The sequence below is a fragment of the Vanacampus margaritifer genome, chromosome 7, assembly GCF_051991255.1.
Source record: "Vanacampus margaritifer isolate UIUO_Vmar chromosome 7, RoL_Vmar_1.0, whole genome shotgun sequence".
Taxonomy (NCBI): domain Eukaryota; kingdom Metazoa; phylum Chordata; class Actinopteri; order Syngnathiformes; family Syngnathidae; genus Vanacampus; species Vanacampus margaritifer.
Genome location: NC_135438.1, coordinates 19,527,177 through 19,551,228, shown reverse-complemented (window position 1 = coordinate 19,551,228; position 24,052 = coordinate 19,527,177). Strand labels below are relative to the sequence as shown.

The 24,052-nt window shown below is 37.7% G+C and overlaps 2 protein-coding genes across 2 annotated transcripts; both read right to left on the bottom strand.

The window, feature by feature from the left end:
- Positions 1–2,079: 2,079 nt before the first annotated feature.
- On the bottom strand, positions 2,080–6,175 carry LOC144055390 (guanine nucleotide-binding protein G(I)/G(S)/G(O) subunit gamma-10). Its single transcript, XM_077571320.1, has 3 exons — positions 5,970–6,175; positions 5,375–5,501; positions 2,080–2,915 (listed from the first exon to the last, which is right to left on the bottom strand). The coding sequence occupies exons 1-2, from the start codon at positions 6,057–6,059 to the stop codon at positions 5,376–5,378; spliced, it is 216 nt and encodes a 71-aa protein (XP_077427446.1). The 5' UTR covers positions 6,060–6,175; the 3' UTR covers positions 2,080–2,915; position 5,375.
- Positions 6,176–7,549: 1,374 nt separating this feature from the next.
- Positions 7,550–22,758, bottom strand: LOC144054821 (uncharacterized). Its single transcript, XM_077570147.1, has 10 exons — positions 22,659–22,758; positions 10,906–11,691; positions 10,300–10,821; positions 9,861–10,175; positions 9,561–9,772; positions 8,594–8,745; positions 8,225–8,467; positions 7,989–8,148; positions 7,822–7,897; positions 7,550–7,723 (listed from the first exon to the last, which is right to left on the bottom strand). Exons 1-10 carry the CDS (start codon positions 22,756–22,758, stop codon positions 7,704–7,706), a joined length of 2,586 nt encoding a protein of 861 aa, XP_077426273.1. The 3' UTR covers positions 7,550–7,703.
- Positions 22,759–24,052: the final 1,294 nt, after the last annotated feature.

Below are 24,052 nucleotides of genomic sequence, written 5' to 3'. Positions count from 1 at the left end.
ATTACTGATGGCAGTTTGACACCGAAGCTTTGAAACAATGACCTAGATTTACATAGAAGCACTATTTCAAAGCTTGTCTCAAATCACCTGACTGACTGGACTGACCATCTGGCGTTGAGGGCAGATGCCCGGTGGCCAGGCATCTTTTGGGGCAGATGCGGTGCTTTTCATTATTATTATTTTCCCCAAGAAATGTACAGAAAGCAGAGGGAACAAATCAACATCACTGAGAGAGCTCGGTGGTGGCAGGAGTCACATAATTTGCTTTCAAATATAACGTTTGATTCTCTCAGTCAATGTCAATTTTATCCTATTTCCTCGCTATGGCAAACAAAACAACATAGAAGAAACCATCTAAAAAAAATAATGTGCCTCATCTGACATGTGGGTACATTAGGAAGAGCAATCGATCGCAGAACACAGACCTTCCTTTTTGAGAACGTGACATAAATAAAAACGGAAACTCCTCTGAAGCTCATACACTTTCTAACACCTTTCTTTAAAGCTACGATATGTAACTTTTTCCCCCAAAATAACTTTACAATAATCTTTTTATTTGACCATTTATGACTGAAATGATTTCTAATTAGTAGATTAACACCTTGGCTGTTCACAATGGGTACTCCTGCAAGCCTCTGGCCAATAGTTTTCAGACTTTGCCTAGTTTAGTTGCCATTTTTTATTTTTATTTTTTTTCTACTTGCAATTTAGTAATATTTGTTTTGTGTATTATTAATTTGGGTATTGTTTTTATTATTTATTTATTCATCTACATTCATCCATGAGAGAGTTTGTGTTATAGTTGAATATGGCATATTTAACTGTTACATTTAGGTTGCACCGTTCTATTTTTGTTTGTTTGTTTGTTTGTTTTTTAACAAACCGTGACTTTAGGCAGTTTGTAAAATAGTGAAATCCAGGTCAATTCTTTGACACAGTTGCAATTTGTGATAGACAAATTAAGTTTCATGCACTTGGAATTTTTTTTGTCAGCGGGTGGCAGTAGAGATTCGAAATAGAATATTCTACATTTAGTAGCTTTAACCTTTATGGTCGAAGTCATCAGGTCCTGGAAGAATGAAAATGGGCTTCCTTTCAAATACAGCAAAGTGGTTCGGATCGGTGGAAATCACCGGGCTCGATACAAAATTTATTCTCCGGGGTTGGTGAACCCACAAATACAGAGAGAATTCATCTTTAAAAAATAAATAATTTACTCGGCATAAATTATTTTAAAGCACTAAGTGAATTGTAAAAGTCAAATGTGTAATTAATCTTATCCATCCATCCATCCATTTTCTTGGCCGCTTTTCCTCACTAGGGTCGCGGGGTTGCTGGAGCCTATCCCAGCTGGCTTCGGGCAGTAGGCGGGGTACACCCTGAACTGGTTGCCAGCCAATCGCAGGGCACACAGAGACGAACAACCACACTCACATTCACACCTAGGGACAATTTGGAGTGTTCAATTAACCTGCCATGCATGTTTTTGGAATGTGGGAGGAAACCGGAGTACCCGGTGAAAACCCACGCAAGCACGGGGAGAACATGCAAACTCCACCCAGGAAGGCCGAAGCCCGGACTCGATCTCACGTCCTCTGCACTGGGAGGCGGACGTGCTAACCAGTCAGCCACCGTGCTGAAAAATAATTAATCTTAATTCAATTATAATTATTACACTTCACAATTATAAAATAAGCATATTATTATATTAATACAAATTTTGAGTTTAAATTTACACATTTGCCACTTTATTTTTTTTTATAAATTGAAGTTTCATCTAAGAGGAACTTACATAGTGTTTCAAAAAAAAATGTATTTATCTTAATGTTCTTGTTTTGTACCAAAAAATAAATATGATAGTCCTAATCGTGATTTCAATTATTACCAATCGTGATCACTATTTTTTTCATAATTGAGCAGCCCTCAACATGAGTCAACAAGAGAACATTTCTAACCTTATTTTCAAGATAAAGGTTTGAGATGTAAACCCCAAAGAAAGCATCTTCTTCCTCTTTTAAGTGGATTTTTGTAGCAACGATCACGTTTCCAAAAGATGCTCACAGACCAAACAAAAACAAATTGTCAGTGTATGAAAAAGAAATTTAATTTCTAAAAATGTTGCTCACAGTAGCAAAGACAAGGAAGATAGAGGGTAACAGTAGTAAAAGATTTGGTTGCCCGGCCTGTAATCCCATTGTGGAAAACAGCTCATGCAACAGGTCACTTCAGCAAGATTTTATTAACAGGAACATTTGGATGTTTTCAAAATGGATGCTGTTTGGCTATTTGCATATATTAAGTGATGTACTGTAAGTCACTATTCAAATAGTGTAAGGCATGTGTTTTAAAGAGTGTAACAGAGTGCAAGCTAATAAAAGTACCACCAACAAGCTATTAAAAAAAAAAAAGCATTTAGGTCTGTACCATGTGGTAGTGTCTCAAAAGTAAGAACATAACCATAGCACACCATAATATCTGAAAACGGGATTACATCTCATAAATACTCTGATGTCTACTTGTTCAATTCTATGTATGTCTGTAGTGTTTGAGTAAAACGATCCTGTATGACACAACAGCACTGGCTTTTAAATTAATAGCTGTCTTTATCTACTGCACTGAACATAAAATAATAAGAATATTAATTTGGACAACAAATATCAAGCAAAACAAAGAAATACTTCGAACATACAGTATTAGTAATGTCGCTGTGATGTCTTGACCATTTTTGGACTCCACAAGTTTGGTGCAGCATGAATGTGACAAGATAAATTGTTTTGGCAAACAAATGGACCCATCCCCCTCCGGAAACCTCCATCCTGTGGTCCTAGAGGGAGTTGCTGGCAGATCTACAGCAACATTAAGTAAAATTGAAGACAGCCTTAGTTGTAGAGATTCTGAAATTCTTCATTGCCATGCTAAAGAGAGGGATGGAAAAAAGTAGAAAACATTAAAAACACAGTTTTCAAAAGTTTTTCTTAAGTGTTCTGTATTGCCTCATTGCTTTACTATAAAAGTCAACAGAGGTCATTTTGGAAATAGGACGTTCAAAGACAACACTAATAGTAGCAACGTGGCAAGTGTCGGCCATTTTTGTGGAATGATTTTAAAGGGGAAGACAACCGTAAACATTTCTGGACAATAATATGTTATATGTGACCTCACTAGTCTAAACATGACATTTTGATTAATATTACATTTGTGGAAAATGAGTTGTGCAGCAAAATCCAGACGTTTTTATCCATCTCAGGGGGCGGCCATTGTGCCACTTGCTGTCGACTGAAGATAACATCATAGTTGCTCAGGGTTCAGGCAATAACCAATCACAGCTCACCTGTTTTCTGAAGATGAGATGTGATTGGTTGTTACCTGAGACCTGAGCAACTGTGATGTCATTTTCAGTCGACAGTAAGTGGCAAAATGGCCGCCTTCTGATAATGTTAAAAGCTGTTGGATTTTACTGCTTAACTCATTATTGTGAAGAATTTTGGGGGGTTGATTTCCCCTTTAAAAAAAAAAAGCCTTTAAAATCCTCCATAAATTCACAAAAAACAATTGCCTATTGCCCAGATTGCCTTTCTCACCAATAATCATCCATCTGCGCTAGTTTTTAGGGCAAGCGTTTGAAACATGATGCTGATTTTGAACCTTTGACATCTTGGAATTTTGGCCTACCCGAAAAATTTGAGGATATTTTTTTTAACTGAAACTTGTCAGCCAATTGGAGAAGGATGTTCCCTGAGTTTAAGATAAAACTCTTGGAAAATAATGAAGCTATTTAGTTTTATTGTAACTTGAAGGTGTTTATTTATTTATACCTGCTTTCACACAAAAAAACATTCCTCAAAAGGGGCATTTTTCAACAACAACAAAAAAAACAACTCAATTTCTCGGGAGCACTTCATTCAATGTTTTAAATTCTTGCTGTGTTATTCTCAGGTTGAAATGGTCCTTCCAATCGGACTTTGCATTTTGACAGATTTTAATTTTTGGGGGAAATCCTGTCACATTGCTACTAATAGCATTTCGAATGAGCATACTGTATAAGATGAATTGTTCAAGAAAAACTAACAACTATGAATTGGTTAAGACTATTGAAACGAATCTGTTTCAAATTCTCATCTACTCTAGTAGTAGACACATTCTTTTGAAATCAAATAAACGAATTACGCAGCAAAATCCAATCGTTTTTATCCATCTCAGGGGGCGGCCATGTTGCCACTTGATCACAAATGCTCAGGGCTCAGGTAACGACCAATCTCAACTCAGCTTGCAAACGTCACATAACCAAACTCAGAAAACAGGTGAGCCGTGATTAATGCTGCCTTCATGTGGTATCGAAATGATGGTGAAAACCACATGTCGAGTAGAAAATTCCATGTGAACGCCCCCTCATGTCGTATTTTCTACTGGACAACTGGGAATTTATTTTGATACCAGAGTTTCCGAGCTGAGAGAACTTTTCAAGTTTCAACATGGCGGAGAGCGCCGAAAGATTTGTGAATGGCAAGAAATGTTAACACTTAAAGGGGCGTTAATGTCCGAAAGCAGATTGTTTTATAATCTACACAATTACGTAGTATACACAATTAAATGTCCTGTCCTTTACAACTCATTATTTACCGTAATTGTTCAGTTTTACGAGCGAAGAGTACATCAGCTGCTATGTGTATTTTTTTTTGCTATAACGACAAAAGCACATGAACATAACTCGTTCGTAATTAGGAGTTTCTGAGTGGTAAGGTCCATTTTTCCCATAGCACGTGAAGGCAGGGTAATGGTTGCCTGAGCCCTGGAGCAACTGTGATGTCATTTACAGTTGACAGTAAGTGGGAAAATGGCCGCCCACTGAAATGGATAAAAACGATTGGATTTTGTTGCGTAATTCATATTCCACAAACACAATTATTAACTCATTCACCGCCATCGACGGCTATTGACGTCAAAAATTCATTTGAACTATTTGTTAGTTTATTTATTTTTTCCTTTTTTGTTAAGAGTATGAAAACCTAGATGTTTTTTTTATTGTACATTTAGAACAGATATAAAATTTAGGATTAATCGTGAATTAACTATTTAAGTTATGCAATTACAAATAAACATTTTTAGCTTGGGGTTGACTTTCCCTTTAATAATCTATGATTCAGAAATGCAATTTAAGTTAATACCGCTCTGACAACTTCAACTTAAAAGTGAGCATTATCGTGTTCATTTTGACACCTCTTATTTGCATCCCGACCGATTATGCAGTCATATCTTGTGAGGAAGAGCGGTTAAGAAAATGGGATGGATGGATGTAAAATATTTGTCAATTTGTGCATGACACGCTGCGTTTTGTTACATGCAGCGCCATTGTGAGTTTCCCCACTGCGCTTACCTCAGAACAGGGAGCAGGACTTTGGTGGTCTAAAGGGATTATCACTGGATGGGACACCGACCAGGAGGGGGTCCTTGGAAGCGTTTTGCAGACAGAAGTTCCTCAACTCGGCAGCAGCCTGGGACACCTGCGAGCCACACACGACGTTAGCTTGTGGGGGGAAAAACACGAACGTCGCGAAAACCGCAAAACCTCCACACGACAGGCCTGACAGTTATTTGCACACGATTTGCAAGCAACGGCGGTGCAACAATACGTGTACTGTTGCGTGTCGGCTTATACTTTGTGTTTACACATAACGATTTTCATGCGACTAGGGAGTTTTTTGTTGTACGTTAAGTAACTTTGACACACACAGTAAAACTTGTGTCAACGCGGAACTTGCCAGTTCAAAGTTTCAACGCTCATTGGCAACGTAGAAAATCGAGACAGTGTGTAGTTTGCCTTAGCTCAGTAATTTACATTCCAAAGTCTAAAACTGTAATGTGAAAGCCTGTTTACTCCCTGGACTATCGGTTTGTCTCCGCCATTCAGCAGCAGTCGCTTAGCTTGTTGCTCCCTCGGTGTTTTGTGTGTCCGTATCGGCCGCTGGTACCTTGATCCTCCGGATGCTGGCTTCCAGTCGGAGCTGCTTCACGGCCCTCTGGGCAATGATTAAGTTGTTGCTGGCGTTGTTATTGGACATGGCGACGGCTGTCGGTGAGAAAAGTCAAGAGCTCTTTCTGAGTAGTACACGTCTACCAGCGAGAGGAAATTGGTCCCAAACACTTGAAAGTCCTCCCCCGAATGGGATCTTGCGGTTGCTAAACTGTCCCTCCCAACAGGCCATTCTAATTGGTTTCCTGCATGTCAATCAAACGCCCCCCTGTGGACATCATGGCTAGCGAGTCTTCAATGGCAGCTGAAGACTGACTTGATAGTACTGTAATTCAGTGCTTCTACTTCTACAATTATTTTCTGCTACGCCCCGCCCCAGGAAGAAGAAATTACCCCACAAAGAAAAGAGAAATATATATTTTTTGTTTGCATTTCTTATTGCCTTGGGTGAGTTTAATAACCACATTTTTCTTCAACAGGCCTTTTAGTTTTCAAAACATTGATTTCGACCAAATAGTTTTTTTTTAATCATGTGAAATGCTAATTTGGAGAGAAATTTATACCACAAAAATATCCAGGGCATCGGACAGTTTTTATTTCGGTAAGCATGCCACAAAATATTGAATACTTTCATTTCAGCATAGGAAAATATTGCATCAAACAAGGAACCAAATGTGTATTTAAAGGCAACAGCATCAAATTCTCACATTCATTACACTTGTGATTGGACATTCGTTGTTTAATTCATAAACTAGAAGAAGAAATAATACAAAACAAAGGAAACATTAAAATGTCTCCCATATCTCATCTCGACACAAGTCAACTGTGTGGCGCAATATCAATTTTTCAGATGGACTGACTCAACAAGTCTTGCTAGTTTCTATTTAACTTTTGAAAAATATATCAAAGGATGGTAAAACAGGGCCAAACAGATCCAAACTTTTTTGATGTGCAATTACAATTTACAAAATTCTAGAATGGGGGAAAAAAAAATTCCCTGGGGTCACACAGCCTCGCATTTTAAGACTTATCTTGTAGCCACCCTAGTTTTCATGGTAAAAAAGAAAGAAAAAAAAGCTGTACTCATTACTGTGGTCCAGTGGGCAAGGTGAGCAGTGGCTCAAGTCCATAAAACTGGACATCCCTCCAAAAATAGACTCAGCCAGAAGTCCTTCCTGTATTGTTATTACTGTAATTATCATTGACATATCATTCATATTTTGTGTTTATGGGAGATTAACCGTTATTAGCTATTACCCATTATCAGGTAGTCCAGATTTTGACTGGCTGCTATCCCATATTTTATTTTTTTACCTTGCAATGTCTGTGCATACATCTGTCAAGCAGACAATAAAAACAGTCTGTCCGTAGCCTGGGTGTTGGTTCCTACTTGAACATAAAACTCTAATATACGTCTGACTAAATACTAATATGATACCAATACTATCAGATCATGAAAAGATGCCAAAATAGTACTTGAGTTGGATATTCAATATACTGTATCCATTTATTAATGAAACAAATGCAGACAGACAGGTTTATGTAATATTTGCATTTTATTATAAACGTGTGGGGGCTTAATCATTCATCCATTTTGTGCCCATATTTATAATTGACAATATGATACAATTTATTGTAATTTATATTTCATTATATTTATTCAATCTCACCAATTTTGTTATTGCCGTTGCTGAATAATAACAGTCGAACAGTTAAATTCTTTGACTGGTTGTCACTCAGATGATTTCTCCCCTGAAGAAAAATAGAAAAGAGGAACAAAATACTCTTATTATTTATCACATTTTGTCAACATATAGCCTGATACCTAAGTGAAATATACATTTGCTTACAAGTGATTGGGCCAATGGTGAGTGGCTTCAGTGGAGCGGAGTCTGACACAGAGCGATGTGCTCTCCTTGTGCAAGGCTGCATGTAAGCATGTGAAAAGTACCAGGAAATAGATGGTTAATGGACATGGATTTGCAATGCTGTGTATCAAATGTGGAATGTTACTCACCGGAATGCAAGAGAACCTCCTGCGGTCACACAGGCTGAGGCTACAGTGGAGGTAAACATTTAGGTATTCCCCCTGAATGAGGAAGTACAGGGCAGCGAAACGAGCCCGCAGGGACGAACCACTCTCCGCTATGGACACCAGTTGGCGGTCAGCCGGGCATCTAATACGGCCAAGAGAAGATCATCGGTTATCCTCATCGTTCAGTCTACCGTCATCCCAACTGAGCAGAAGCATACTTGTTCTGGATGAGAGTGTATCGGTAAGAGCTCGAGGGATTTGGGGAGTGAGAGGTGAAGCAATCCTCCAAAACAACTGCCAAGCTGGGATCTGTCTTGTCCACATAGACCCCAACATACAATGGTGAGCCCACTGGAAGAACCACTGCACCGTGTGCATACGGTTCTGTATAATTGGAGTTGCGGAACAGGAACATGGACGCTCTGGCTTTGTCACCCGAGCCAACGGTTGCACCTTCCAGACTGTCAAGAAAGAGCACATGCCATCAATCAAGATGTCTTTCTCTTAACATAGTTTATGAGACTTACACAAATCCTTATGACACGGACAAACACAAACATCGTCCCAGTTATGATGTAACTACTCACTCCAGGAATGGTCTGATGGCTACATTAAGACCGCTGTCTGCGTCCAGGGGATAGGCGCATGAGAACGGAAGTGTCACAGGGAGAGAGAAAGATCTGTTGCTCAATGGGTAGATAAATAAACTATTGGAGTAGATTGCATGCGTGCTGTTGGCCTGTAAGACAGATGGGCAGGAGATCGAACATTAACATTTCATTTAAGTGTGGTCTACAGCTATATTCAAAATTATTATGTTTAGAATGATATTGTTCCCACAGGTATTTTATGTTAATTTATAGTGCAGTACATATTCAGAAGGTAGTCATTTTGTTTTATTTAAGGGGTTAAGAGTTGAGGAAAATTAGAAAAATGTGGTAAGGTACTGTATTAAAAAATGTTGTGATTACTTACGCCGACCAGCAGAGGGCAGCGTTTGCTACTTAGTGTGCATGGCCTAAGGGGAGCTTCGCATTCTATAGCAAAGAGCCACACGCAATGCGGAAACAGCCGTGTATGCGAACATTGTTAATAAAGCATATTTTATTTTGTGTTTCCCAGAAACTCTAATCAAAAGTCTTTAAAAATTAAATGTGGAGCGACAGACTGCATTCTGCACCACGCTACACAAGCACAGCCTTTACATGCAGTACAATTCAAGAAGATGAACAAATGGGTCTGGATAAGTTCTTGCTTGGTGTGTTGGTACATCTTGAAAAATGGCACTAACAAGAGAGGACTGCCATCAGTGCTAAATAAATATAACATTTTCTTTCAAGTTCGCATTGGACAATGAATCAGAACTGTCACCAACAGCAGTCACCTCATTGCAAACATCTACATCATGGTGTGTGTGTGTGCGTGTGTGTGTGTGTGTGTGTGTGTGTGTGTATGTATATATATATATATATATATATATATATATATATATATATATATATACGCATACATATATGTTATAAGGTGTAGTGTTTATGTTTTGTTTTGTTTTACCGTCAGCGTGTTTCCGCAGGCATCTGCTTTAGCGTCAGCCTCGTACCACACGACATCACCTTGCACCCGGACCCATGAACAGTTACGGACTGCCAGATTGCCAGAGAATGCGTTGTAACCAGCACTTGTTATGCTAACTGAATCAAGGCCCACTTGGATTTTGTTAGGGTCACAAATAAGGTGAGAAGGTCTGAGTGAAGGTTCTTCTTCATCTAAACAAAAAATATATGGGTTATTTACTTTCATTGTTTAAATGCAATTATGCCAAAACTTTATTTAATAAAAATATATAAAAGCTACCTTCACAAATAACACTGGCATCCTCCCTGTGAACACAGTTGTGTTTCCCAAATCCAAGATGTCTGCAGCTTGTTATGGAAGTTTCATTTCCGTAACAACGGACATCATCCAACCAGATGGGTCCACTGCCCTGTCCAAAAGCTGCACTGTGCAGTGCTGAACGAGCCCTGCCGCAGTCCAACTGTCTACACACCACCTCGGCATTGGTGAGGCCCCATATGTCGTCACACACGGTACCCCATTGGCCATTGTGGTAGACCTCAACTCGTCCAGCGCAGCGGTTGTCAGAGTTGACCAGCCTCACGGGTGAAGCAGCTAACACAACAACACGTTTACTGTACGATTCATGAAAATTCATCCAACTGAAAAAAAATATCTCATCATGTATATAGTTAGCAAATCTATACACTGTATCGTAATTGCTTCCTTTAGTTCTTACCTTCACAAATCACTCCAGCATCCTCAAAGTGACGACAGTTGTGCGATCCGATTCCTTGGTGGCTGCACTCGCCCAGCTTTGCTTCACTTCCGGTGCATCTGACGCTATCCAACCAAATGGGCCCTGTGCCCGGCCCAAATTGAGCATTCTGGAGGGCTGCCAGGGCCCTACCGCAACCTAACTGCCTGCACACCACCTGTGCGTGCTTCAGGTCCCAGATGTCATCGCACACTGTTCCCCACTGTCCACGTTGGAAGATTTCCACTCTGCCGGAGCAGGAGGTGTTTCTACCATTAGCCAGACGGACCTCCCCCTCAGCTGCTGGGTACTGTGTTGTCGTTGGGGGAGGATGTCTTGTTCCACTGGTGGTTGTTGTGACTGTTGTTGTCGTTCTTGTTGTCGGTCTATGAGCATCTGTCGCATTACTGATGACACGTGTTGTTGTTGTACCGGCGCTAGTTGTTGGCTCCATTCCAGAACCTTCAGGTTCAGGTGTTGTAAAATGGCTTGCTTCATCAACCGCTGACAACAAAAGAGTTATGTTAGACTGAATGACGCCGCAAAATCTTTACAGCAACAGACCATTAAAGGTACAATTTTTTGTACCTGCACAGTATGCCCAATGACACGTGTTTGGCTTCACAAGTTTGTAGACGTAGTAGCTGGCAGCTGCTGTAGAGCAGAGCTTCACATGGATGCGTTCTGAGCCAAAACGGCAGCAGTCATCGCTCCAGGTGTTACACATAGCGCGTCTTACAATTTCATCAGACTGTGTGGGATGAGGTTCTTTTAGTGACATGGTGATATGGGTTCCACACTTGAATCCATGGACACATCCCTCAGGAATATGTGCGCCGTTTTGTCCGAGAAATAAGCGATACCAGCCATGCCACTCAACATTTCTGTCACACTTTGCAGGGTTGGTCATTCCACGTTGTGTCGAACGCCACTCATCATTCAGGACAGTGTAGTGCTCACAAGGGTCAGCGCAACTTGTTCCATTATTCGCGACGCAATCCATGCCTGATGGACAAACTGTGTCTCCACAGCTGAACTGGACTGATTGTGAAGAAATTCCGGATCTGGAGAGTGAGGCAGGCTTTAGGCATTCGTAAGAGCCCGGTGTGTTTTGGCAATCCAGAGGTGCCGCGCATGGTGGGTCAGGGAGCGAACACTCGTCAGTGTCCACGCAGCCTCCGCCAGGTGCCCACTCATAACCGTGGCTGCAACAAGAGCCATCGCTACAGGCGAAGGTATTGTAACACGTCATACCGTCGCCTACAAAGCCTTCTTTGCAGATGCATGAGAAGCCAGTGAAGGAGTCGCCTTTTTCGCGTGACTCTTGGCACGTTGCTTTTCCATGGCACGCATCACAGCTGGAAACAATTGAACCTAAGAAGAGTCATTCATATTTAATTGCATTTTCCACAAGAGTCCATAAAAACACAACTCACTTGACAAAACGTAACGGTTCGGATAATTTTGGTGGGTATGATGAATGTGTAAACTGCATCTTGCTGGAAGTTGGTTTGGGTCAAAAATATGTGACAAAGGTGTGCACTTTTTTTCTTTGATGTGAATGATGTTACAACTATTTAGAATTTGTTAAAATGTATTTTGTTTGCAGACGACACCACTTTATTTAATGCCGGGAAAAATATATATAATGTGTTACAAGTAATAGAGAAAGAGTTTAAGAATATTGTGAAGTGGTTCAATGCTAACAGACTGTCTATAAATATTAGTAAAACCAGATTTATGATTTTAAGTTGTAGAAATATAGCTGTCGAAGCAACAAGGGCAAATGAAATAAACTTTTTAGGTATTACTATTGATGAACATTTTAAGTGCATATAGAACATGTGAAATCTAAGGTATCCCAAACTGTAGCCGTTTTACACAAAGTCAAAGAATCATTGAAGAAGAATGCTTTGTTATTGTTATATAATTAATTGATTGTTCCATACCTGACCTTTTGCATTGAAGTGTGGGGGTGCACCTGCAAAACCTACACTGAACCTATTTTTCTTTGACAGAATGCAATATTGATGTCATGTCTGGATGTGGATACAGAGACGAGAGACCACACTAATCCAATATTTATACAATAAAAACTTTAAAATTCAATGAATTGATGGAATTTAACCGCCTCAAAATAATGTGTAAAGATCATCATGAATTTTTACCAATTAACATGCAAATTAACAAATTCAAAAAAAGGGAAGTGAGTACAAATTAAGAGGAAGAGATCTTTTTTTCAAACCTAAATACAGAACAAAACAAAAAGAACGTTGTATTTCAACTCAATGTGTCAGTTTGTGGAACAATCTGGATTATAAAACTAAATAATCTCTGTCCATTTGTATTTTTTTTTAAATGTATAAAAGCTCAATTACTGTAAAAATGTATATAGCAAAAGGCAATGCTCTTGAATCATTTTGTTTGTTACCATAATAGCATCTTGACTGCTTAATGTCTTTTATTTTGTGTTGATTATTACTATTATTGTTATTTTTGCATTTTTATTCTATTTTATTTTTGCATTTTTATTTTTTGATCAGGGGCAGATACCACAAGTTTCACTTTTTTCGGTCCACTTTCATTTCTTTTTAAAGAAAGTTTTTTAAAAAAGTTGAAAATTGTAATTGAATTTGAAGGCAGAATTCAAAGCATCACTTTTGCATTGTTAAACTTTTACTACTGACGTCATTTATTTTTTTGCACATAGAGGACATAACATAAACAAACCATTGTCACTTTCAACTTTTTGCCTTTGCAATAAGGAGTTATGACAGTAATAGTTTTTTAGAATTTTTTTTCTACATATTTCAGTGCTGTCAAAGTTAAAGCATTAACTCATTGAATAATCATAAAAAATATCTAATTAATAATGTATTAGCAAAGATTGATCACACTATTCATTTTGACCACAAATGATCCTTTAGCTTGACAGCGGATGGTTACACAGGTTGTTTGGGCAATAAACATAACTACATGCATACATTTTTTTTTATAATAATAAATGTTTGAATACATCCATCCATCCATCCATTTTCTTGACCGCTTTTCCTCACAAGGGTCGCGGGGGTGCTGGAGCCTATCCCAGCTGGCTTCGGGCAGTAGGCAGGGTACACCCTGAACTGGTTGCCAGCCAATCACAGGGCACACAGAGACAAACAACCATACTCACAATCACACCTATGGACAATTTGGAGTGTTCGATTAACCTGCCATGCATGTCTTTGGAATGTGGGAGGAAACCGGAGTACCCGGTGAAAACCCACGCAAGCACGGGGAGAACATGCAAACTCCACCCAGGAAGGCCGAAGCCCGGACTCGATCTCACGTCCTCAGCACTGGGAGGCGGACGTGCTAACCAGTCAGCCACCGTGCTGCCATTGTTTGAATACAATTTCTGAATATTTATACATGTAAAAATAATATAATTTGTCAAATTTTTTAATTATGCAATAATTAACTCGTTAGAAAAAGAGAAGGATGAGAGTGTGCAGCGGATCAAAACATGTTGAAGACATCCCAGTAACATTAAAAGTAGAAAGAATTATTAACACATAACAGGTGCTCTTCAAATAAAAATGTTGATAAAAATCCATTTTAGTAAAGTGATTTATCATAATTAATCAAAATTCTAAGATGTGATTAATATGATTTTTAAAAATTTATCATTTCGCAGCTCTAATATATTTGTATATTTATATACTGCATTACATTAATTTACTTGAATAGCCTCCGTTCTTATGTTCAGTAACTGCGTATGAGAGGACATCAAACCAAAGTAAAAATAATATCAACACTATACCTGATCCTCTTGTAACGAGCTGCAAAATCAGAAACAATAATATTCTTGTAGGCATCCCCATATTGGCCTTGTGTCGACCTTTAAGAGAAAGAAAAGCAATGAAGTTCATACACTATACATAAAAGGTTGAATGACTACATGTTTTTTTAATTGTGCTGTTATGCATAAAAATAATTTCTTTGCCTACCTTGTTACCTTGACAAGGAGTGTGTCCTGGATCTGATGATGATGCTTTAACTGAGGAAAGAGTGAGGGAATTTATAGGCCAGATTTGCTATACAAGAGATCATACAAAATAATCATTTGTCAAACTTAAATGGTCCATTGACAGCTGATACTGATGGGGAATTCAATGGGAATGTTACATATTAATCAGAACTATTTTCCACAAAATAGCCCTCAAACAGAACAAACCCTGAGTCCACAAAGTTAATGGTCATCGGTCAATATTGGGCAGAGTTGAAAAGACAACAGAAAGGGATAAATGTAGTTCGTACATTTCCCTGTTAATGTTAGCCAAATACCAAAGTATGCACACAAAGTTGTCAGTATTATTATTATTTTTTCTTGCCAAGCAAACAGTCTATTAAAGTGTTAAGCTTTTAAATTTTAATTAATTTTGACATTTAATCAATCCCTTTGATTTTAACAAATAATAAAAATGTGAAATACTACAATTCCGTAGACATAATACAATATTATTGGCAAAGTATAAAGTTTCAATTTAGAACAGAATTGCATTAAAACTATTGTGACTTCTAACTACCTAATACAAAGTTTACCCAACCCAAAATATCCTGCCTACATTTCTAGAAATGAGAATATGTATAATAATATCATATATGATTAGTCCAGGTTGATATTTAATATACATATTGCATTATAATATTAGATATACAGTGTATTATTTTATTTTAAAGTTGTCATACATGACAGTTCTAGTGTTGTTCCGATACAGTTTTTTGGCCCCCGATACCGATACAATACCAATACCTAAGTTTTTTTTTTCCAACATGAAAAAGCTGTCCTGCCATTGGTTCAGAGCATTCAAAGGCCAATAGTAAACCTTAGCTCGGCATGCAGTGTACATGTCACACATCAGTGAATAACGTGCATGAGCAAGACACAAGATGCTGCATCCAAAGTCCAAAGTATATTAGCGTCAGAATTAATGGTATCCGCATGTTACTTGTTAGTACTCACCGATACCGATACCACTGTTTTAATGCAGTCCTACCGGTATTGGTATCAGAACAACACTAGGGGTGACCCCGCCAGAGATTTAATGAAGCCGTATCCTGGTACGTTTGACCTATTAGGACTATGAAAATTGGTAGGCCTAAAATGTAAAGGAAGTGAACTCTGAGTATTTGAATGTACAATTGTGGCCCATTTTTACAGGTTAACAGGGGTTATAATATTGAAACATACTTTTGTGTCATCAGGTGATTTGGTGCATTAGGTAAAAGTGTAGATTCTAGCCCCACCGTGGCAAAAAATAAATAAATGAATATATTATATTATTATTACATATTATTAACAACTACAAAATGCTTGAAAACTATATAAAATATATTTGTGTAAGATACATATAAAAAAGTAATAAAAGGTGGGCATTCCGTCAATATTGACGGAAGGTCCGTCAATGACGGATGCCCCTTTTGTTGACAATTGACAGGAAACTTCGAAAAATTGATGAACTTGACGGATGACAGAAGAGGGTTTTCATCCGTCATTGTAATCGTCAATCGGTCAATATATTCGGCAATCCGTCAAAAAATCAGTTTTGGTGACGGATTGACAATGACGTAACATTGACGCATGCCCACCTCAAATACCAGAAACATTGACGGATGCTCATTTGAATGATTTTGCTAGATTGTATCGAGGTCACCCACAGATGACGTCACCCTACAAGATTGGCTGGCAATTGTCCGTTTACAATTGTTCAATAAAGTTATATGAAAAAAAATTGACGGTAAAACATTGGAAAGAAATGAATAAAGATGTTATTGAAATAACAAAATGTATGGACTAAAATTGTAAAACGTGAATTTCCCTAAGAATATAAAAGCAGGATACTTTAAGATTGAAGAAATAATCAAATAGATTGAAGTGCCTTCGCGCTTGCTGGTGACGTCACTACTGCAGCCCTAACCAAATGCGCGATTCACTTCGGTTTGGTTTCTTTTTTAGCTGTTCACAAATCACAATACATCACAAAAACAGTCTTAATGATAATAGGAACAATTAACATTCTAAACTGACAATATTTGTCACAATTAATTTGTGTATTTAACTATTTATAATTTATTCAATCTATTTTATTATTTATTCAATATATCTTGCGTTTATATTCTTAGGTTTATTTATGTTTTTACAATTTCAGTCCGTACATTTTGTTATTTGAATTACATCTTTAATATTTGCTTTCCAATGTTTGACATCAACTGGATAATGTCCGGCCAATCCTGTTGCGTAACGTGTATGTTAGGTGACCCCAATACAATCTGGCAGTCCGATCACATCTGGTACTGACACCGGCCTTGTGTGTCATACCCTAAACCTAACAGGAAGTCCGCCATTTTGATTTTACTCTGGAATTTGGTGCCATTTTGGCCTTTTCTAGAGGTCGGGTTTTGACAAACTCCTCCTTTAAATGTATCCAAATGTCTTCATATTTGGAGTGTTTCATCAAAAGATGTTCAAGATGAAATGTTATAGTTTTAAAAAATGTCCCCCCCCCCCCCCCAAAAAAAATGCTATTTTTAAGGGTCTAAACGTGGGTAAAAATTGATGAAACTTTGCATACACATCAGGTCTGGCAAAAACATTTATATTTTAGAGGGTTATTGTCCTATGTGCCAGTACCCCAACATGTCCAGAGCTGTAAGGCCCCTTTATAGATGCTCGCAGCTCTAGTATTAAATATAGCATTTTATTTATAAATTATAAACCTACATACAATTTCAATCAAAATATAGTATTTTGCAACTACAGTAAGTCTATTTCAATTTAAGTCTTTCAATCTTTTTTCTCAATGCAATTGTGCAGATATGTTTTTAAAAGTACAACCTTTCAAAAACCATACAAACCTGGCATTTTAATCTCAGTGTTGCTGTTGTGTTTCTATCGACTAAACAGTACATACTTAACAATAGCTAATATAGATTCCCTCTATGTCAGTTAAAAAAAAATCTTACCAATAATTCATAAATAACTAATGATTTTACTGCAGACTTTGTATTTTGTACTCTGGTTATGCAATAGTTTTAATGATTTATTTAATAACACCATGTACTCCCTCTGAAAACATTTTATGCGGTATGGCTAAAGTAAATGATTGACTTGGTGCTTTTGTTCTACATAGGGCGCTTACCCAATATAAACAATTCTTTTTTAAACTACACTTAATATATTCCTGAAAGTATGTTATAAAATAAGCACTTAATTTGGGTACAGTTATTCAACTAGGATTATCAGCTTAGTTTGAGATAGTCACAGACAAAAGACGTGACTGCATAAATCATTGCACTCATAGGTCATAAATATTATAGGAACAATTTTTGTGAGTAATCTGACCGTCTATTATGAAAGACCCTGTCAAGGTAATTCTAAGATTTCTTTCTAAATACATTAGCGGTATACATTTTTGAACTTTGTAGATAATTTCTGGAAGCATATGCAATTAATGTTATGGAGACACCCACACAGACAGAGCATCAAGCAAGGAGCTCTGCAGTGGCGTGTGGTTTTTGTTTATGGTCATTTTTACACTTTCGTAATTTTTGTATTTAGATTTTTCCTGAGCCTTTTTTTATTTTTTATTTTTTAAGTCATTCATTTTTGGTTTTAGTTTTTTCAACCATGCAAAAACACTAACATTTTCCAACTAAATTCTTGCAAAAGGGTAATTCTTTGTACTGTAGAGCCATTTTAGATGGTTTAGCATATCGTCAACGTCGCGCGGGATCCTCACACCTTAAACTATCGCTTCCCAGGGGATCAAAAAAACAGCAACCATTAATGCACCGTCAAAGAGAGCAAGCCTTTTCCAACACTTCATATTGGCCAATAATTTGTAACAAAAAAAAAAATTAGTAATTAAATAATAAGAATAATATTGAAGCAACATAAGGAACTTTCAGTATACGTTGACTATGGCGACGCCATATGGACAAAAGCGGTATTATGTCTGAAGGAAGACTACATTTCCTATGAGGACAAGCGCATTGCGTCGTTTTTTAGCTCACGCCAGTGAGTGAAATCCGGGCCAACCTTAAACCTTGACTGTCCTTTCATCCTGGGTAGCTTTTGACATATGCCATAAAGCAGTCAGCACATTTGTAGTTTTTTTGTGTGGCAGTGTTCCTACCATCCTCCTCAAAGTTGCTTAGTGTCAGTAAAAATGATACCCACCCCCTCAGGCTGTGGCAAAGCTGCCTTCCAACTAGTTTTGGTGTTATGGTTTTATTGAACATATCAACACAAAGAAAACAAAAAACACATTACAAGTATAAAATATAAGTTGAAGTAAAAAAAGAAAAACAAGAATAGGAAGAAAGAAAAGATTTTATATGTTCAAAAGGGGTAGGAGGAGATTAACCCTACCCTTTATTCGTTTTATGTTGATACAATGATAAGGTTAATGTATTTCAACAAAATAAATACGCACATTCGCCAGCAACATATGTACATGAAATTCATAGGCAAATACCATAATTCATTTATGAATCATATCCTCATACTCACATATACAATTTTCATTACACTCATACCGATACATCCAAAGAAATTACAGCATATATACATTTTTAACAGCTCATGTCTGATTCAAGTAATTTTCTTGAACTTTGCTTTTAAACAATTTTCCAGTCCCATGTCACACATTTTTTCATTATCAAGCCATGTTTCTGATATGGCAATTATTTTTGATTTATTTAATTTATTAAATTCTTTGATTTTTGTAAAATTTCTGTAGGGACTTCTACTATTGAAATGTATAATTGAAAGTGCATTTTCCATTTTTATATTTTTGTTGAATTGATTGTCCATAAAATAGTTGCAAGTGAAACTGCAGTAATCGTTTTTGTAGAAGTGATTGTCTGGGTCCAAATTATTGGACAGGGTCGAATATTTTGTAGTCAGCGTATTCAAATGTTTTCAAGTCCATATTATTTGTGTTCATTATGTTCATCGTTCCTTGTGTTACTGTGCTGCTGTTAATATGTACTCGTGGTGTATTTTTGTCATCATCTACAGTGAGTTTATTGTATTGAATACCCTGAAGTTTGTATATTCCCCATGCTTTTTGTGGTTTATTTGCCTCTACTGAGTTTTGGTGTACTGGTGCGAGCATGAGTAATCATCATCAGCTTTTTGTAGAATAACTGATTTAATGGTCCCCAAGTGTGTTCTCGATTTTGCTTTTTCCTCTATTTACATTGTCTGACTTCACAGTCTTAAACATAATGTACGTGTGAAACCTGAGTAAGTGAGATATGTTTACATGTATTTCTTTTCGTATATATACTTGTAGATCATATTAATTTAATAAAAGTGTGCATAGTGTGTACGATAGTGGTTGACAGTTTTTGTAAGTAACAGAAAATAATTGTCACAAGCTCCGCCCCTCAATGGTAACAAATAATAAAACAGCACAACTCAGTTCAGTTCATTGCAATTTTTTTTTTCAAGGGGTGTCAAAATTAGTTCATTAACTTTGAGTTAAAAAAAAGTTACTTTCATTTTTTTAACGCGCGATTAATGACGGCCCCTCACTCGGAAAGCCTGTACTGGGGGAATTCCAGTCGCAACACAGCAGACACATCCATGTCAAAATTTAGCAGTAATACATTTAATAATAATGCATATATTTGTGGAGACTGCGGTCAAGTTGTATTTTACAATTTAAAAAATGTGCAGAATTTCACAAGTTACTTCATGTTAAAGATTAGATCGCTCTTAATTTGAAAAGAAAAATGCACTAAGTTGTCACCAAAGTCTTACAAATTATGCCATCTAGTGGCAGAAAAATTACCTCAACACAAATCATACTCCTTTTTTACAGTACAATACATATTTTTAATTTTAACTCTATTTTATGAGTTGTTATGAAATGACTAAAAGACGCAGCCATTTCGTTTCATTTTCATTTCAGGTTCATACCTCATTTTAATTGTATAGATCAGTTTACTTCTTTTAAATTTAACGTACTATTGAGACAAGAAAAAGGTTGGATAATGGTTGAATAAAAACAAAATTAAAAACCAACACGTGTTTTTTTTAGGTTTCTTTATAACAGTAAATTTTCTTGATTGTTTAAAAGAAGAGTATAGTTTTTGGTTCCATTTTAAAATGTGCAAAACTTTTACAGCTAAAATTGTTAAGGCCACAGTATTGGCTTCAATTCAAGTTGCACCATCATTTATAAGCATGTCAGGAATGCTGCTATAAGCTGCAAATTTTAATCGAAGTTGAATCATTTTAGTTGTCTTTATTTTTAGTGTGTACATACTTAAACAATTCAAGTTGTAATCTCATGATTGTTAGATAACAGTAAGAGGAGCTCCTCGCTGGTGCGATATGCTGAGATACATATGATCGGATTAGTCGACTAATTGTACTATTGGTGGTGTTAGAAAACGATCCTTATGTTTTCCGCGTGTTCGTAATGTTTTTTTTCAGAATCAGAGTTGAGATCGGTGAATCAGGTTTCCTTCGAAGGATTTATTTCAGAAATTTCTGAGACACAGCCAAGTTACACTCAATCAGTGTAATTTCCCTCAGTGTGTGTCCTTACAGCGGACTCACAGCATTCTTATACTATTTTGAAAAAGTATTACAAACCTCCTTTACCCCCCCACAGGAAACAGCCCCCCCACCCCCACCAGTCCTGAGTTCAAATACACAGGGCGACAGAAGGAAGCAGATAAGACGTTTACACTTTTACAGCATATCATCTAATGCACATTTTAGTTCAACCCCAGATACTGGTCCTTTGACGTGGAACCAGACAAAGTCCTTTAGACCTGATGAGCAGAAACTCTGACAGCACTTAAAACAGACACATCCACAGATCAAACACAGGAAACCTTTTTAACACATTCTCTTCCCAGATAAGAGGAAGGAAGAACCCTCAAACGTTTTTGTCACATTAGTACACTCATCAAGCTTTACTGAGTTAAAACAGTTATATCTAAATCGAAACAGCTATAACTGAAATTAAAACAGTTATAATTAAAATTGAAACAGTAAAATGTCAACATTCCCTCAATCGGACTTGAAAGGGTCCGACACAAACAGAAAAAAAATTAAAAAACATTTCAGAGAAAAGTTCCAGCGGGATCTTCGTCCTTTTCGTCGGATGTCGCAACAGTAGGCTCCTTTGGGGGAGCGATAGACTCAACCATCTTATAAGACTTATTTCGTATGTCCTGTTTTTCAATAGCAGTGGTAATAATTCTTTGGCAAAGGGAACGAATACATGGAATACAACAACACCCGCATGTGGTTAACAAAGCAGCAAATACAGCGATAGATATCAAAATAGAGGAAACTAAAGTTTTATAGCGCCCAAACACATCCATCTAATTATCCCATACAGAAGTATCCACACCTGAATGTTCTTTCATTTTCTTATTGAGTGCACGCAGCCCTTCAATTGCAATAGTCAAACTTCCATCGGGTGCAGTGTTGTTAGGAATGAAGGTGCAACACTGATCTCCAAACATTGAGCAGACTCCGCCCTTTTCTGCCAGCAACATATCTAGTGCAATTCGGTTTTGGAATGCAATCAAAGATGTGGCAGCCAACTGGCCGTGTACAGCCTCAAAACCACTTTGAGTCCAATTTCCTAGCCTTTGTACATTATAATGTACATAAGTAATTCTGTCTACGTTTTTGTTAATGGTGCACCACCAGCAAATTGTAGATTTGAATCCTGAGAGTACTTGATCAACTAATTTGTACTCATCTGGCACACCTCTTGGTACTCCAATTGCATCAATGTAGGTGGGAACATTCTGCTCTTGCCAAGAAGACCGTTGGGAAATTTGGGTTCCCAATCACCAATCAATTTCAGAAGGTTATCAACAGAGGTGGGGTAGATTTGTACTGGCAGTAGGAGGGTGATGAGAGCACAATATCCTATCACACATTATCCCCACACCACCACCACATGTCCCCTCTAGATTGAGGTTGGAACATTTGTCCCACGTCTATTGCCGAAATGCAGTGAGTGATGTGATTTAGTTCTCCCAATTGTTCTCCTGTCCCTGACATTTTTATACATGAGAAATTACCATCCGCAACTTTTTTGAAAATATAGGTTTGTTTTTCTGACAATTTACGAGGGGATACACCTTATCCCATTTAGAGCAATTGACATTGGGGACAGTTTTATTCATAAATTCCATTACACAGTAATCCTCTATTTTAGCAGGGATTACTCGTAATAGAGGTCGTGGTCCTACGCATACCACACAGTCTTCGCGAGAGGCACGGGCCGCTTCGTTAGCCAGCAGTAGCCAATTCTTACTGCTGCCGGACAACGCTGTCGTAACACGGAACCACTCATCTACACCATCAAGCGGTACGCTAACAGCCTTCACCCCGGTCACCTTCATGTATTTAGTCATTTTTGGTTGTTCCAAGTTACCCATAGTCTTATTGACACAAACTAAACTGGCAAAATAGGGGTCAGCTCCAGTGAACCATGCCCATAGTAATAATCCCCAACAGGAGGTGTTATATAGAGTTGCATTAGGCGGCCGTATATTTCCATCGGGAAGAGCAAAGGTCAATTTGAGTTGACCTCCCAGTTTACGCAGTGTTACCCTTTTGCTAAAGAAAATAGAAATAAAGAAAATAGCCACCTCACTAGTTCCTGGTGGCCAGTAACGTCCGTCCTGGGTAGTTATAAAACCACTCCAGTCTAGCCGTAAAACATGTCCTGTCAAATACCACCAGTATTTTACCCAGTCTTCCCCTTTAGTCTGCCTAGAGTTCCTAAATCCCTTCAAAGACCTAATGGGAATTCTAACAGAGGTGTTCGTGTTTGGGGCCACTGTCACTGTTATTGAGTTATTATAAATCCAGGATATGAGCCAGGGAGTGTGTGGAGAATCAATACCTCGCTTAATACGATGTGTTGTGGTTACGTTCAAGGTTGTATTGAGGGGCTTCCAGAGATACCAGATTGGCATAAAAATCAATATGAGAAAGAGTGTCGTGATGTAACAGCAGATGGAGATGCGTTCCCACTTTGAAGCCATCTCGAGATGATGTTCTTTGTTGAATGAAAAAGGGCGTTGTCAGCTTCTTTTAGGACCCTAGGGTCGACTGGGAGAATAGGAATATTGTAGTTAGACCTATCAATTTTGCAAAGAACCCCCGCTTTTAGCAAACCATCAATTGTTACTGAGATGCCAAGTCGTCCTTCCTCCTTCATGGGGTACTGTAGTACCCAAATGGAGTCGGGTTTCAATTTAAAAGTTACTCATCAAGCTTTACTGAGCTAAAACAGTTATATCTAAATCTAAACAGCTATAACTAAAATCAAAACAGTTATAATTAAAATTGAAACAGTAAAATGTCAACAGTGGCTAGCAAAACAATCGTTTGTGGCACAGTAGCCAACTCGTTAAAAAAAAAATGTCTTGCATAGCCCAAGGACTGGGTTTTAAGATGCGTTTTTTTTTACGTGACATACATAAAATTGCCAGGGAATGCAGAAAATTAAAATTGAATTAGAAGTGTGCATGTGTATTTGAATATGTGTGTGTCTGTGTGTGCATAAGTATTTGTGTGAGGGTTTATAACCTCCACCCTCCCAACTGAACCACCTTGCCACCCCAGGCAAAACTGTCTAGAACCGCCATTGTAAAGACCACAATACATTTTTTTTGTTCCAAAATGATTGGATTTTCAAGA

Coding starts and splice junctions, on each gene's coding strand:
- LOC144055390 (XM_077571320.1), bottom strand. CDS start 6,059: ATGTCCAATAACAACGCCAGCAACAACTTAATCATTGCCCAGAGGGCC. Junction 5,502..5,969: donor CCAGCATCCGGAGGATCAAG/GTACCAGCGGCC, acceptor TGTGGCTCGCAG/GTGTCCCAGGCTGCTGCCGA.
- LOC144054821 (XM_077570147.1), bottom strand. CDS start 22,758: ATGACTAAATACATGAAGGTGACCGGGGTGAAGGCTGTTAGCGTACCG. Junction 8,746..9,560: donor CCTGCGGAAACACGCTGACG/GTAAAACAAAAC, acceptor TCTGTCTTACAG/GCCAACAGCACGCATGCAAT. Junction 8,468..8,593: donor GCCATCAGACCATTCCTGGA/GTGAGTAGTTAC, acceptor CTTTCTTGACAG/TCTGGAAGGTGCAACCGTTG.